Here is a 15,678-nt window from a genome sequence, read left to right as displayed (position 1 = left end):
GGCGGGGGAAGGGGTCGGACGGGGCCGGGGAGCGGCGGTGGCTCATCCACCGCCCGGTTGGGCAACTCCGGGAGGCGTTTGCTTGGGCTGGGTTACAAAAGTGCGAGTTTAAACCTGTGTTCCTGCGGGCTCGCAGCTGGAGCAAAGCCCCCGAGCCGCTGAGGAAGGCGCGAAGGCTGCTCTCGCGGGGCCGTAATCCGCTCCGGGAAGTTAAACTTGACTAAAGCCGGCTGATGAATAATTGAGGATCTGTTTTATTGCTTCCAGTAGCTCTTTCCCACGCCATGTTTGATCTGCTCCTTCCCAGGTTTTAGTTATTTACTGGTAAACCTGTTTCTTGAAGGACTGTGTGCAAAGGGGGAGTCGAGGGTTGCGTATTCCTCAGGATTTATTTGTATTTCTTTGTGGTTTTAATTGCAATACTGTGCCCTGGAGGCTTATGTAGGAGGGAGCTAAATTAATAGTAATGGAGCCAGGTAGATAAAAGATAGCAGTTTGTGGACAAAGTTTGGTGGCTGTAAGATTCCAATAAACACTTCCAAGCTTAAAAATGGAAGCGCTGCTTGCTGAGCTGTGCGGTGTGAAGCAGTGTCCATTAAAGCTATTGCAAGGTGGTTACACCCTGGAGGCCAAGCTGGTGAAACTAAGATAAAATGAAAATGTGACGGAGAGTTTCATGCAACTCTCAAACACAAAAGGAAAATTGCTGATTTCTAACTGTCATAAATCCGGGGAGGATTCAAGCCTCCCTCTGATGTGGTTTGGATTTAAAGAAAAAAAAAAAAGTCACTGTCTCTGCTTATTACAAGCCTGATTTCCGTGGCTGCAATTGCAGTACAAAGGCATTCCTTTCAGGTGTGGGGAGCTGCTGCGTGGATCAGCTTGCAAAGTAAAAGCCAGGAGTCCTTGAAATCTGAGCATAAATAAAGGCTGTTGAATCACTCTTTAGCATCCTCTTGGCATTTATATCATTAATTTAATTTGTGTGGGGTAGCGTGACACACGGGAGCTGAGTGACCATGTTTGGAGTAACGTGTGCTGAGGTGTGGGCTCGTCGTGAGGAACAGCATGCTTACAGCTAAGCAGTCCAAGGGACAGACTTTACCGTATGCTGACTTCCACAGTGCCACGGTCTTACCCAATGAAGCCCCATCCCTGGCCCCGTCTCTTGAATATTTGCTGCGTAGCTTCATGCCATGGCTGCTGCCAAAAGGAGTCCACTGCTTCTGCTAATCCCCACCTTAGTTTTTCATAAAAGTAAACACAAGTTAAGCAATGCGGAATGGGTGTAGGTTTGCATGTCACTGACTCAGAGATTCCTGAACACAGTGACTGATGCCACCTCCTCGCTGTGAGCTGTGGATACCCCAGTGTCAAACCTGCTACACCTACTGCAGGTGATGCAACCCGAAGTAGGAAGAAGTTCCATTACCTGTGTTGCAGATTGCTTATTTTATTTCCCATGACTGAGAGGACATAAATGTCTCCAGAAGAGGTTGAATGCCAAAATGTGGCCAAAGTGTAGTCGGGGCCAGCCGCTTCTGAAGGCATGTTTCCTGATCCCTCCTTCCAGGAAACGAAGCTGGCAGAGCACAGGTCTGACTGGTGACAGGCTCTTAGCAGGCAAGTCCTGTTTATCGAGCAAAGAAAACACAACTACAAGCACTTCATTTTACTTTAATTAAATGCATGCAGGTTAGCGATGCTTAGTAATCTAGGATCAAAGACCTTGTGATCTTTAATCCAGTTTCTCACTGAGTTTACCTAGTGTCTTATGTAAAACTGTTGTCATTTCAAGTCTCTGAACTACTCTATCGCTGTTCCACAAAGCTGTTTGAATCCGAACTCTCATGTTGCATTGGCCTTAATTGTTGCTGCTTACTCGCTGAGTGTGGGGTCACCCAAGGCGTTATGCAAAAATAATAATAATTTGCTGGCATCTCTGCCGTCCTTGGGACTCCAGCAGCTCCTCCTTTGTACTTGGGCCCCTCACAGGCAGGGAAGTGTTAAACTGTTGGTAAGGCCACACTAACTGAAGTGCAGGCTGATTAGTATTTTGAAAGCTGAAGAAAATGTTGTTTTAGTAAAGAATCCCTTGTAGTGGCAGAAGTTTGGGATAGGGGAAAGGAAGTCGTGACTGACCATAAGGACAGTGATAGGATGATGGATACTCCTGGGTGTATTCCAGGGTAACTTGTGGTGTAGTGGGTGGGAGAAAGGAAAAGCTTACAGGCTTGCTGGACTCAGTGGCATGTCTCAAGGTTATGCAGAATTCATCTGCCTCCAAACCCATAACTTAGGCAGAGGCTGTGGTAGCTCATGCCCAGCCCCTGGCGTGGTCAGGTTCTTCATTCCAGGTGTTCATGCAAGTGCTTTTCGTCTGTGGGAATGCACACACAAGCATTTGCCCTCCTCTTTTTTTTTTTTTTTTTTTTTCCCCCCACTAAACTCAGTGTAAAGCTCTGTTTCCTTGGGAGTGTCTTGCCTGATATCTGCCTGTCCAAGGAGGGCGGAGACTTAGTGACAACCACAACTACATGCCGTGGCAGTCTATGATGGGCTGGGGACCCTGGTCATTGGTTCCACCTGCACGAGCCGGGTCCAGCAGCGTATGGAGGGCACAGGCTCTGTCTCGGGCCAGCGAGGGGCCGTGCGGGAGCAGAGACACAAGAGGGAGCGGGGACACTGGCTGGGGCCGTGGCAGCGGCCGGTTGCTTGCCCGGTCTCAGGGACTCTGGGGTGCAGCAGGCTCCTCAGGCAGGCAGTCCTGCTTCAGCAAGCGCTGCACTCACGTTTTGGAGGCTTAGAAATGCAGCCCAGCCCCTTTGCCTGTGTGCAGGGCTTACACAACCTTCACCTTTCTGCTCCTTGGCCTTTAATTGCGGTACGATACTTGACAGAAACTGTTTCTGTGCTTCACACTTTAGCATGGGGTCAGATGTGAGGACTGCTTCCAAACTTTTTTTTTTGGGGAAAAAAAAGCTATTTACTTCTTGGTGTTTGTGTTTTGGTGCAGAGGGGGAGGCTGTTTGCTTCTTCCTTCTCACTGAAACCACTATCAAAATCTGTTAGATGGGAACACTCCTGCAGAGTTTTCTCTCTGATCACAGCCATTTTTCTCACTTTCCCCCTCCTTCCTCAAACCCTCGTATTTTCTTTAATGTTGGTCTCCTTGGCTACGAATTATTTGTGTATCTCCTTCCAGCTAAGGTGGGGTTTACATGCTTCAGTGCTCCTGCTTGTTAATTCATGCTGTTAATCAGACACAAAGAACGTAATGAAACTAATTTTATAAGCTTTATTCACTGTCAGAAATAAACCAGCCCAAAAGGTGTGGTTCAAGGTAAAAGCACGGGGCTGGGAACCAGGAGTACCTGATGGCTTCTCATGCTTGTAACACCAGGGCTCTGTGCCTTCCTGCCATAGCGTCTCCATTCAGAGTGGTACTTTGTGGGAAGACGTTCAGAGCATTTCTCTGTAAGGCAGGCTGAAGTGTGAAAGCGTTGTGGCAAGCACAATTTGTCCTCCAGTGCCAGTTGCATCAGGGGTCAGAAACAAATTGCTCCAGCAGCATGCAGAAGAATGCTGCGGGCACTGGTGGTGTCCGTCCACAGCAGGGAGAGCAGCTGTGCTGCCTCCCTCCCACTGCCCTCAGCTGCTGGCAGCGAAACACGGAGGGGGAAAAAAACCTCCTTGGGAAGCCCCTGCGTGCCCCATTTCCATCGCTGTGTCCGAGTGGTGCAGCGCAGCGTTCCCCTCCACTCACCCCGGTCCTGCCTGGCACAAGCCAGAGGGAGTCCCGAGGGATGGTGCCACTGCCAGCAGGCAGCCAGGGGTCAGGGACACCTCCGCTGTCCCTCTCCGCTGCGTAAGTGACAGGGACCTGTTGTTGTGATAGGGCTGAGTGAAGAACCTGTAATTAACTCTGTGCTTTGATGCAACTGCTCTGCCCACAGAGCGGTTGGCAGGTGAGGAAGGGCAGGAGCTCTCTCTCTCCAGTTGGTGTGGCTGGTGGTTAGACTCTGCTGCTGCCTCCCCCCTCAATTCCAGCCGCTGACGGATCGGCCAAGATCAGATCCTGTCTGTGCGTACGAGCTGGTTTGTGTCACCTCTGCGGGCCCTGGACCCACCTCCTGCTCTCCTGGGGGTCGGAGCCTCACGGCACTATAAAGAGCTGCCCAGTTCCTCCTGAAGCATTTTCCTTCCCTAAACATAATCTGGGTGGGGAGGGAATTGAGTGCTTGTGCTAACTTTTGACCCTCCTGAGGTAAATTTCAGTTAGCTACTATTAGAAATAAGCCTTTCAGAATAGACTTGACATCTGTGCTCTTTAAACTCCAGCATCTGGAGTTCTGGGAGGGGTCTCTGCACCTTGCGGGTGTGCGCCAGGGTTGCCAGTGCCTGCCCGGGGGTCCCGCTCACCTGGGACCTTTCTCCTCCCATCTGCAACTCGGCTCCAAAACACCCAGATACTCATCAGAATCCGATGGGTTTTGCCCATTCCTGGGAGCTGATACAGCGAATTCTTCACAGCGCTTTTTAAAATTAGGTGGTGTCCAATGTTGTTGTTCCTGTTGCCTCGAACACAGTGCTGCTGCTAACAGTCTTCTCTTCCCCTCAGGTGATGTGATTGAAGTGTACTATGGTGACAATCGCTTTGGGACAATGACCGACTCTGGCACAGCAACGCTTAAACCTCGTCCGAGAGTCCGGCCGCTGCTGACTTTCTTACCCCTTGTGAGTATCTGGCTCGCTGCTGGGATTCGTTACGGCAGTGTGTGTAACTGGTGCCCAGAACCAGCTGGGTTGGCTGCTGCTCTCATCCTCTACCTGAGGGGAAAAAATAAATGAAAAGCAAAACCACTCTATAATAATGCTGGATACAAGGGGTTAGGAGGTGATCTGAGTTCAAGGCTTGTGTTGGGCATAGGCAAGATACTCAGGTGAGAGACGTAAGCATTATCAGACTTGTATTTTCAATTAAAAAAAAAATTGCTGAGCATGTAGATGATAGATCTGGCTTGCACTGCATTTTATCTAACCGCTACTGGCAGGATCTCTCTCTGGATCAGGCATGTTGCTGGAGAGAGCAATAGTGAAACTGTCCTGTTTACAGCAGAGGAACGAGGAGGTGATGCAGCAGGTGTCTGTGCAGAGGCTAATTTTCCAATCTCTGTATGAGGGAAACCTTTCCCTGCAGAGCTACCGCTGCAGGGACCGAAGCAGCAAGTCCCAACACAGCTGGACCCAGAGGTGGCTTTAACCCAGCTGGGACCCCCCCGCTGCCTCCAGAAGCCACACATGGTCGTTGCTGGCTTCGATGCTCCGATGCTGCGTGTGCTGAGCAAGCTTTCCTCCCCCATGTAATGCACCTTTCCAAAGGTCTTATCCCTTAAAGAGTACAGCGAAGCGCGTGATTGCTCAGAGTTATTTTGGAGATGGCGATAGCTAAATCTGAAGTGATCCACGCAGGTCACTGAAGGTCACTTAAGACAGTGAAACAGTTAAAAGCCCTTGGTCTTGAAAAGGAAATCCTTTCTGAGAGCAAGGGATGTTTTTCCTCATACATCCTCATCCTTTAGAGCAGCCATCACCTTCAGCAGAAAATGGGCTGGTCTGCTGTCACCTGGGTGCAATTAGGAATTAATGGGGTTGTGCTGGTGTCATCTGGAGGACAAGGGGGGGCGTTTATATATCTATTTGAGAACATAATTAGGAAGGTATGGGGTTACACAGGTTCTACAAAGGGGTTGTGCCCTCTGTGATCCCTTCCAAAAGATCACAAGAGGTGAAAAATCTCACCTGAGCTCCGAGTCGAGTAACCGTACGACTGGTGCCTGAGAAACTCCTGTCCAGTAGCACAGGCTTGGGTGTGCGACTGGAGCTGGCACCCCGTATCACCAGGTTTTTAGAGTGCAGCTGGCCTTTTGCATCTTTCTAGAGCTTTCAAATGCTTTACTAGTGGAAGCGTATGTAGTAGAGGAATAAACAGCACAAATGTCCCTGGGATAAATGCTAAGGGCTGTCACCCTAGCCATGGTGCTTTCCTGCTGCCTGCAGAGGCACAGCTGGCCCTGGGGTTTTTTTCCCCTCGATTGCCTTTGTGAGGGTCCCTCTCACTGTGCTTCTCTTCCAAGAGTAACAGGTTTAACTGAAGAGATTAGTAGGAATAAGCAACAATTTTTAAGGACCAGTCTGTGTTGGATATTTGCATTATTTTGATTAGGTTTGATGATGATTTGATTTGGCACAGACACTTCTGCTGCCACATACATACTTGCACTGGGCTGTTCTGCAGCTCCCGCCTTAACCCTTTCTTTCCACCCACCCGTTCTCCTGTGCAGGGGGAGGCTGAGAAGCAGCCGCCTGCGTCGCTGTGAGTCAGGAGGATGCACACACACCCTGCCTGGCAGCCAGGCCCGCCGGGCTTCGTGTGTTTGTGCGCCTGGCAGCTCTCCCCGCACGGAGCAGCTTCCTTCCCACCTGAACTGCCTGGCCCTTGGCCGTGCCGTGCTGCGCAGGGAGATGAGTTGCAGCAGGGATTACAGGAGAGGGGGCTTCACTGCCTGCCTCTTGCGTACCACCACGTCCCCCTGCCCACCCGGCTTCCCAGGCACCGCAGGTGCGGGCAGAGCTTTGGCATCCTGGGGGAATAAATTCCTTTAGTTAACCACCAAACTTCCCTAGCTCTGCTTCAAAACAAGGAGTTTGGGAATAGCTCTTCATATTTGGAGAAATCCTTGGCCTCTGAGACCCCAGGATGCTAAGCAGTTGTATTTTGGTGCGTTTTTTCTAACAGGCAGCCTCGCACCTAGTTCATTTAATGGGTGGGAAGCGTGGGCTCCTGAGAGACTAGGGGAGCTGGGGAACGTGAGGACAGGCAGGCTCCCCTTCACTGGGTACAGGGGATATCTAACTCTGTTCCAGCGCTGAAAAGCAATTCCTCGTGGTTGCAGTGAAAGCTCCCCTCAACAGGATCCTCGGCACGCATAAATCTGATTCAGGTACCACAGACTGGAAATGCAGGTTCCTGGCACACCACCCCGAGCGCAGCAGCCTGCTCTGAATCAGGTGGAGGTCTGCTGGGCTGGTCACACCCCTAGCAAACACAGGAGAGGGAAACAATCTTTCTAGTCATCTCTGGAGACTGGCAGCGTACTGGAGATGCTTTCCATTTTAGAAGCCAGCTCATGACGTGAGGATGGGTGGTTTTTTGAGAGAGATGCTGAGCATTAGCAACTGCAATAGAAATTTTTGGTGTGAAACAGGCTTGCCCAGTTTTTAGGACCTATTGAAATGACATGTCCAAAATTACTACTCATTTATGAAATGTGGACTCTGTTTCCTCCAGCTTTGCATAGATCTCTTCCGACTGCCATTCCCTTTCTAATCTTATCCAAACATGTAATGCATATGTTGCTTTTAATTCAGTGCCCAGACATCTTTGTTTCCCTGTAAATGAGCAGGTATCCTCAGTGTGCTCTGGAGACTGGCAGCAATGAATTCCATAGCAAATGAGAACTGCTGGGTTTTTTTTCTTTGTGGTTTTTTGTATCTCATTGCTCTGGACAACTTCATTATCGGCTCTTGAAGTGCCTCTGCTAGCCTTTGTCTTCTCTCTGGCTTTCAGATGAAGTTAAGGATCTTTCCTCTGCATTGTACTGTATCTTTGGGACCAATAAAGAGGTCTTAGATGAGGCTATAAGGCTCACCTAGTCTGATGTTTTGCCACTAACAAATCTGTCCTAATGCCTTAGCAGACCTTGGCTTCTCCATCAGCACCAAGTTGTCTGATCAGTTGTGCAATCCCAGGACTGTGAATTCCCACTCACTCTCTCCTGGCTCACCAATAACTGGCTCATTCCCTTGTGGTTATAGAGGATCTTTGGTCATCTGCAGGGTGATGGACTTTGCAAGCGAAGCATGTGTATTTTCTTATTACTTTGTCAAAAGCTGGGGGATTCCAGGGCTCTTCTGAAGGAGCCTAGGCTGCTGCTGTTGAAGTCAGCTCTGCCCCAGCAGCTCCTACGTTCCTGAACTCCCTACGCCCAGGGCGGTGTGTAGTGTTAATGTGTTGTCTGAGCCCTGGATGGGGCTGGCTGTATAAACCCAACTTGACCTTTGGTCAAGGAGACTTTGGAATCCTATAGCAATCTCTTGTAAAAATAGTGATAATGCCAGTGAAAGGCAAAGGGCACCGGGCTCAATCATTATCTAGGCTTTTGTATGCAGAAAACTACCGCACTGAGCGGTGCAGACTGATGGTAGGATAACGTTTCCTTTGCACAAGGGGCTGTTAACAGCTAATGCAAACAGCTGCCTGGGGTGAGTAGGAGTGCAACAGGGTGGACCCTGCAGCCTGGGAATGGGGCCATATGTCCCTGACTGCTGCCCATGGGTCTGTGAGCTCCTGCTGCTCATGTGTTATTTCCTTGCTATGGGTCTCTCCCAAGGCTGGTATGTGAAAGCCCAATCTGCTGCTTCAGCCACTTACGTCTGTGCTGACAGGCTGACTCAGCATCAGTTTGTGTTTTGGACATGGGTGCGTTAGTGTACGTTTCCTGAGCAACTCCAGTCCCTTTGCAGAGCGATCTTAGCAGTGAGTCAGTGGAGAAAAGGAGAGGCTTTCTGCTTCTGGCAGGTGTAGGAGGCAGGAGCCCTGGTCAGCACTGCAGGTGAGTCAGCATGCCATGAATATCTCACAGTGGGTGGCTGTAATTATCCAAAGTGTCCTAGCTGTAAGCATCCTCGCAAATGTGTAGGCTGCTAAATTGCACGGTCCTGTACCAGCTAAATGCACTGCTGAGTTTTCAGCATGAATGCAAAGGGAGTAATTGAGAGTGAAACACAAGCCACACAAGTAGCAGTTTTCCCCAGACTGTTCAGATATGCTGGTGCCAGTTTCCCAAAAAGCTGGAAGTCTGTCTGACTTCAGTGGGGTGTGTACGTGACTGCAGCATGGGCTGGCAGTGCTTGCTGGAGAGCAATACCCACAAAACCAGCGGGAGCTATTGAATTTGCTTGGTACATGAATGGTGAGAAACTAGTGCTGCTGATCTTGAGCTGGGGGGCCCTCAGCTTGGATGTGAAATAGCCGTGATCCTCTCCAGCCCCTCTGCACCTGACTAGCACAGAGGAATTGTGTCCATGGCTTGTGCAACCTTGATCACTTCACTCGTCCCTGCGGTAGCTGCTGTTGACAGGGTTTAGGGGGACCTCCATGTCTCAGAAATGCCCTGGATCCCATCAGGCCCCTGGTTGTGTAGACAAATTACCAGCTATACAGGCTAGGGCCTGCTTGTCAGCACTGCTCTGATACCCTGGGCGTAAAACTAACGGCTCTGTTTTCTCAACTATTGCAGAATGCCCAAGAATCTCATGGGGTGGCTGTGCCAACGCCGTCAGTGCCAGAAGACTTCGAGGAAAAAGCAGCTCTTGGTAAGGGATCTTCTCTGCTGAGTCCTTGACTGGTGCTAAGCACTCAGCAGTACCGTGCCCTCTGGGAAGGAAGCATGTGTGTATCAAGCTCTGGAGCAGACAGTCTGATCATGAGATTTTTCACGCTAAAATAGAGTCTACTATTATTTTTTGAAGTAATTGAAAATTAATTAATTTCTAAGGGGTGAGGCACAGTGGCTGTTACAGTTCAGCAAGCTTTAGACAGCTGCTGAGGAAAATAAACTGGCTTCCCAGGAGGACAGCTGGCCAGGGGCGATGCTAGCCACCATGGTGCTGACCGAGAAGGTGCTCACACCACCATGCTCTCGCTCTTCCTTGCAGGCTCTGGCTCCCAGATCAATGGGACCTACCGAATGTACAGCTCGGTGGGGGACCTGCGCCCACAGGCTCTCGAGGGGGACGACCTGGATGAAGACATCCCTCCACCGCCGTCGGTACCCCCGCCACCCCCTCCAACGGCACCGGCACCTGTGCCACCACCTCCAGCCTCGCCGGTCCCTCCACCACCTGAAATGCTGCCTCCACCACCACCACCACCTGAGATGGTACCACCACCTCCTGCCATGGCACCTCCACCGCCTCCAGCCTCTGCCCTGTCCTCCCCCAGCACACCAGCTCCTCCAGACTTCATCCCACCAGCCCCGCTGGGTGCCTTGCCGCTCAGCCAGGCCTCGGTGCCCTTCACCACTGGCATCTCCAAGTGGAAGTCTGAAACGGTGCTGAACACTAGGCAGGCAGACGCTGAGGGGCCGCTCCACCCTGCCGAGGATGGGGTGCCGGCTGCCCCCGGCCCAAAGGAGAGCCTGCAACCCAAGCACTGCCCTGAGCCCCACCTGACCTTCCCCAGGTCCTTCAAGGTGCCCCCACCGGCCCCAGCCCGGTCCTCCTCCATCCCCGTGCAGGAGAGTCAGCCTGTCCGACAGGAGCCCTTCCCCAGGCAGCCTCACGCCCGGCCTCCCCTCCCGCCCTGCTTCACCATAAGACCCGCAGCCAAGGCTCACATGGGAGGAGAAGCCAAGCAAAGAAAGGGGCCGCTCCACCCTGCCGAGGATGGGGTGCCGGCTGCCCCCGGCAGGAAGGAGAGCCTGCAACCCAAGCACTGCCCTGAGCCCCACCTGACCTTCCCCCCTTCAAGGTGCCCCCACCGGCCCCAGCCCGGTCCTCCTCCATCCCCGTGCAGGAGAGTCAGCCTGTCCGACAGGAGCCCTTCCCCAGGCAGCCTCACGCCCGGCCTCCCCTCCCGCCCTGCTTCACCATAAGACCCGCAGCCAAGGCTCACATGGGAGGAGAAGCCAAGCAAAGAAATTCCCCACTGAGACAGGCTGTTGCAAAGCCGGCTGTGCCGAGCCCCCTGCCGCTGAGCCCCAAGCCGGGTCCAGGGTTCGGTCAAGGGATGAATCCTGATGGTCGCCGGTCCCCGCTGCCAGGCTCCGAGATGGAGAAGGTTCCCCAGCCGAAAACAGCCGAGAGAGACTCTCTTCCAAAATCTGAATCTCTCTCTGCAAATGACCTGGACCTCCCCCCTCCGGACTACCCGACCTGCGAGGACGACTGGAGGGACGCCAGCAACCTGAACAGGCTGCGGCATGAGCTCTCGGCCCTCCTGCGCTCCCCACGGAGGGAGGAGAGCCTGCCGGAGAAGCCGGCTGCTCCCCAGCCCATGGATGGTGGTACTGACCATGCTGGCAGCCATAGGCCCAGTCTCAATGGGCCCCAACTTGCCGGACCTGCTGGGAAGGACGTACGGTTACCCACAGGAGGGGAGACCGAGAAGAAAGAGGTGCCCAGCAGCCCCCCCAGTGCCAAAGGGGGCTCTCCCAGCATGGTGCTCCCCCCTCCGGAGAGCAACCCTACCACACAGACCCACAGCGTGATGAAAATCAGGAACGAGCTGGAGGCTGTGCTTTCCCTGAAGAAAGAAGGGAAACCTGCTCTGGGGCTCAGCAGCCAGAAGCAGGGCACCGAGGATGGCAGCAGCACCCCATGTATGAGGAAGAGTCCCCCTGACCTGAGGAAGAGCCCCCCTGACCCAGGTGACTCGGTGCTGCCGAAACTGGCCCCAAGCCCGCTCCCAGCACCAGTGGCTGCAGTGGAGAAGGATGAGACGGGGCACAAGGACCATCCCACTCCTGCTGCTAGCAAGGCCACAGAGAACTTGACCCCTGCTCCCGGGTCCCTCAACAGCAGTGTGAGCCCCCCAGACCCACCTCAGGGACCAGTGGAGGAGCCCCCTGCTCCCACCTCCCCCTCGCCCCCCATTTCTCCTGCACAGAGCCCGGCACCGGAGCCCAATGCAGCCATCTTCCAGTACAAAGTGCACCGAGCTGGGGCCAGTTCAGCCAAACCGCCCTGCACCTCGAGCTCGGCTGAACCACCCTGCCCCACAAGCTTGGCCAGGAGCCCGCCGGGCGCCTCGGGAGCAGGGCAAGAGGAGGTGCTGATCCACCCCGTGACGGGCGAGCGGGTGGAGCGGGGGTCCCCAATGGCGCTGCTCCTGGCAGCCCGGCAGCGTGCCCAGCGGGGCCGGCAGGGTGGTGAGGTGGGAGCTGCGCTGCGGGCAAAGCCGCCCCTGAAACTCAGCAGCGCCTCATCGGACACCACCTCCACTAGGTTCTACCACCATGAGTCCAAGCCCTACTCCTTCACTGTGGTGCCCCGGCCGCCTGGGGCAGGTACAGCAGGGTCAGGACAGAGCAAACCTCCATCCTTCTCCAGCTCCTCGGAGCAGGGCCAGGACGCACGGGCAGTGGGTGAGGGGCAGCCCCCGCACCGGGGGGCGGCTCCCTCCAGCCTGCTGCGGGGCCTCCTTGAGTCCGGGCAGCTGAACCAGGCTGGCCCTCCCCGCCATGGTGTGCCCAGGGAGGAGGAGAACGGGGAGACGGCGCTGGACTATGGGATTATCCCCCCGCCCCCCGAATTCAGCAATGAGGTGGACGAGGCCAAGGGGCCCCTCCCAAGTCGGGAGGAGAACCGCAAGTGCCCCAGCTTCCCCGACTGCAGCCGGGGCTCAGAGGCACCGCGGTATTTCAGGTGGCCCGGCTATGGCCGCGGCTACAGGGGCAGCCATGAGCTGCCGGCCCCGCTGCCCTCAGAGAAGAGCGGGAGGAATAGTGACTTCGTGTCCCAGTACCCAGACTACAGCAGCTCTGCCGGTTACGTTGGCTGCTGCCCGAACCCCCGTCCGCTGATCAAGAAGCGGCTGTATGTCTCTGAGCCTGACAGCTCCTACCCCCGGGCAGCTGCAGCCCCCCGGGGCACAGGTGCCCTCTCCTCCTATGGCCCTGGGGGGTACAGCTCCCCGGCCGGGGAGGGGGTCCGCCGTGTCGGCTCTGCCCACAGGAACGGCCCCACGAGCGTGCAGGGCAGGCGGACGTCCATCGATGCTGCTGGGAAAGCCACACCGTATGGCAGTGCGGGGGCTGATGCCAAGTACAAGGGGCAGAACGGGGATTTCTCGCCCACCAGCGTGGTGGCAGCCAGCAGGTACGTGCTGCCCCCTGAGCTGACCCCTTCTCTGTCCTCTGTGTCCCTTTGATTTGAAGGAGAGGAGTGCTGGGCCCTGGGCTGGCCCCAGAGCAGTGCACAGGCCCGAGAGAAGTCGTTGCCCCTTGGCTTGTGCAGTGCCACCGGATGCCTGGCTGTGCTCACTCCCGGCCAGGGTCTCTTCCCGCCGCCGCGGTCCGGGGCCACGGCTGTGGCATGGTTCCTCCCTGGTCCCAGCCATAACCCTGGCACCCATCGCCCTCTCCTCCCCACGTCACTGAATGGAGACACGAGGTGACAAAATTCGCCCTGCTCCGCTAGGAAAAAAAATAAAATATATAATTGCAATATTGAATAAAAATAAAGGGTTTCCTTGGCTTTCAGTGACTTTCCGCTCTGTTTTCCCTCCAGACCTGCTCATGGCAGCTCGCAGTATGGCTATGGCGGACCCAGCAACACCTTCACGGTCAGGCCCGGGACACGGCAGCCCATCTCCTACACCTACCAGAGCGGCCACCGATAGGCTTGTCCGCAGGGCTGCTCCGCCGCCTTCGTCCGGCTGGGAAGGGGTGAGAAGGCACCTGGGTTAGTCGTCTCCTTCTCCACGGGCACCAGGGACAGTCCCAACCCGGCCAGCAAACACACTGCTTGAAACTACTGATGGAGAAGGCGGGGAATGAACCTGGGACTTGGACTCTTCTCAAAAGACTGTCACGGAGAGTAGTTACTACAGAGGACAGGCTGCTGTCTTGTTACGTGAGCAAACGTGGTTTTCCTTCTCCTATTCCCCCCCCCCCATATTATTTTCAAAATTGTAGCCTGATAGGTCTTCCAAGAAAGCATCCTTAGCTCTCTTTAAAGAGCATCACCACTGGAGAGATTGTTTTCAGTTTGGTTTTTTTAATTGGTTTAAATCCAACATGCTTGGGAGTAGGGAGAAACCAACTGGGAGATGTGCATAATGAAAACAAGCCAGTGTGTAGCTAAATGTAGGGGGATTAAAATAAGGATGTGAGGCCAATGGGGTAGAAAGAGCTTAGGATGTCTAGATCCTAACCTCTTCTGTCCCTACCTCCTTCGATGGCCTTCAGCAAATCAATTATGCCGATGCCTTAAAAACAGCTCCTGGCTTTCAGTGCCTGTCCTGCCGAGCCGGGGGCAGCTCTGCCATGAAGGTCTGAGCTCCCTTCTCCAGGAACCAACTGGGGGGGGGGCAGCAGCTTCGGGAGTACGGGCCCTTGCTTTCCTGCACCTTTTGGTCACTGTAAATGTTTTTGTTGGTAATTATTCTTCATGGAAGAAGGCTGTGAGGCCTGGATGGATGGCTGTAGAGCACTTTGGAGACTTAAGACATTGAGCAATCCTTCTTTTCCTTTATCAGCTGGTGGGTGTCAGCGACTCACCAAGGTGCTGTGCTGGTGGTGCTTTCCTCGAGGGGTCTCTTGCCACTTCATACCCATGTAAACCCCAGCTCTAAAAGCGAAGCCACGGAGTCCTTATAAACTTGTATTGAGAACTTGGCTTTAGTTTGTCTGATTTGGGGGACTAAGAAGCTAAATTTCGGTGCGATTGTAGAGTATTCGATGCTCCCGGTGTGTGGAACGTCTGCAGTGACATACCTAAGGGACCTGGCTCCTGCTGTTTCCATAAGCACTTGTCTGGGTGCTGGGCGTGCGTGCAAGCCTGTCCCTGCTTCCTGCCAGTGCCTCTCTGAAGGAGCTAGTGATGGCTGTGCGGTTGGGTGGGAGATATGAGTAGCCTTAAAGAGGGTATTTTATACTACGGAGCGAGCAATACAGTCTCACGATAGCTGACCAAAGTTTTGAATAGCCAGCTTCCTGAAATTAGAAATATATAATCTTCCTTATAGGTAAACTTGCTGAAAATCACTGTAAGATAACTGTAAAAACTTGTAGAGAACGTTTTCTAATCACTGACAAACTAAAAGCACTTTGAGACATTAGTCTACTTTTATGGAAAGCACTTTCTATTTTCAATACTACGCAGTATCATTAGTTCCACTCCAGCTTATCCTGTGTTGCACGCACGTGTGTATGCGTGCATGTAAGCGGATTTTGCTCTACAATTCAACTCAAAATTCAGCGATAAATTTTCCTTCACGGTGGAATTTTCAAGAGTTATCTCGATATTAATGTCATGTCATTGACGTTCTACGTTTTATGTTACTTCCAGCTTTACCTAATAATTTAATGGTTGTTTCAAATATTGCAGCAGCATCAAAGTATTCTGAACTTTACTTTGCTGTGAATAAAATGAAAACGCAAATACCATTATCGGTCTAATAGCTAATTCAAATGGCATTTTTATGCCAGTAAGTCACAGTGACTTGGAAGATTTCCAGACATGCTCACCCCAGCCAGTATTGAAATAGCGTTTTAAATATCTGGGTGCTGGTTTTTAGAAAACATTTATGGAGAAAAGTGACTATGGAGTAACTATCTGGGTATTTAAGTGTGCCAGTGTCATGTAGAATAGCCCCCCTGCCTTAAAACATGGAAGTTTCTCCATGCAAGGAGCATCTTGAGGATTCTTACTTATCTATGGAAGTAAAGCCATGATCCTGTTTGAGTGGCTTCAGAGTCATGTTTTAGTATTGGATGAAGTTTCACCAGTTTAACTTGAAACAAAACAAAGAAGCCTCTCTGATAATATTGCAACCTAATTGTGTTTTCTTCCTCATGCTTTTTTTTCAAAATAACTTATAACTGCAAATTA

General features: G+C 52.8%; 1 protein-coding gene across 1 annotated transcript in view; it reads left to right on the top strand.

Annotated features, from left to right (window-relative positions):
* Positions 1–13,465, top strand: part of CUNH6orf132 (chromosome unknown C6orf132 homolog) — a 17,298-nt gene extending 3,833 nt beyond the window's left edge. The window contains exons 2-6 of the mRNA XM_009272896.1: positions 4,622–4,737; positions 9,363–9,438; positions 9,781–10,316; positions 10,595–12,942; positions 13,354–13,465. Coding sequence (XP_009271171.1) covers positions 4,622–4,737; positions 9,363–9,438; positions 9,781–10,316; positions 10,595–12,942; positions 13,354–13,465 — 3,188 coding nt within the window. The remainder of the gene's footprint in view (positions 1–4,621; positions 4,738–9,362; positions 9,439–9,780; positions 10,317–10,594; positions 12,943–13,353) is intronic.
* The last annotated feature ends 2,213 nt before the right edge of the window (positions 13,466–15,678 follow it).

Source organism: Aptenodytes forsteri, unplaced genomic scaffold (assembly GCF_000699145.1).
Source record: "Aptenodytes forsteri isolate BGI_AS27 unplaced genomic scaffold, ASM69914v1 Scaffold142, whole genome shotgun sequence".
NCBI classification, from domain to species: domain Eukaryota; kingdom Metazoa; phylum Chordata; class Aves; order Sphenisciformes; family Spheniscidae; genus Aptenodytes; species Aptenodytes forsteri.
The sequence above is the reverse complement of the archived record's forward strand: the minus strand, read 5'-3'. Positions and strand labels throughout refer to the sequence as shown.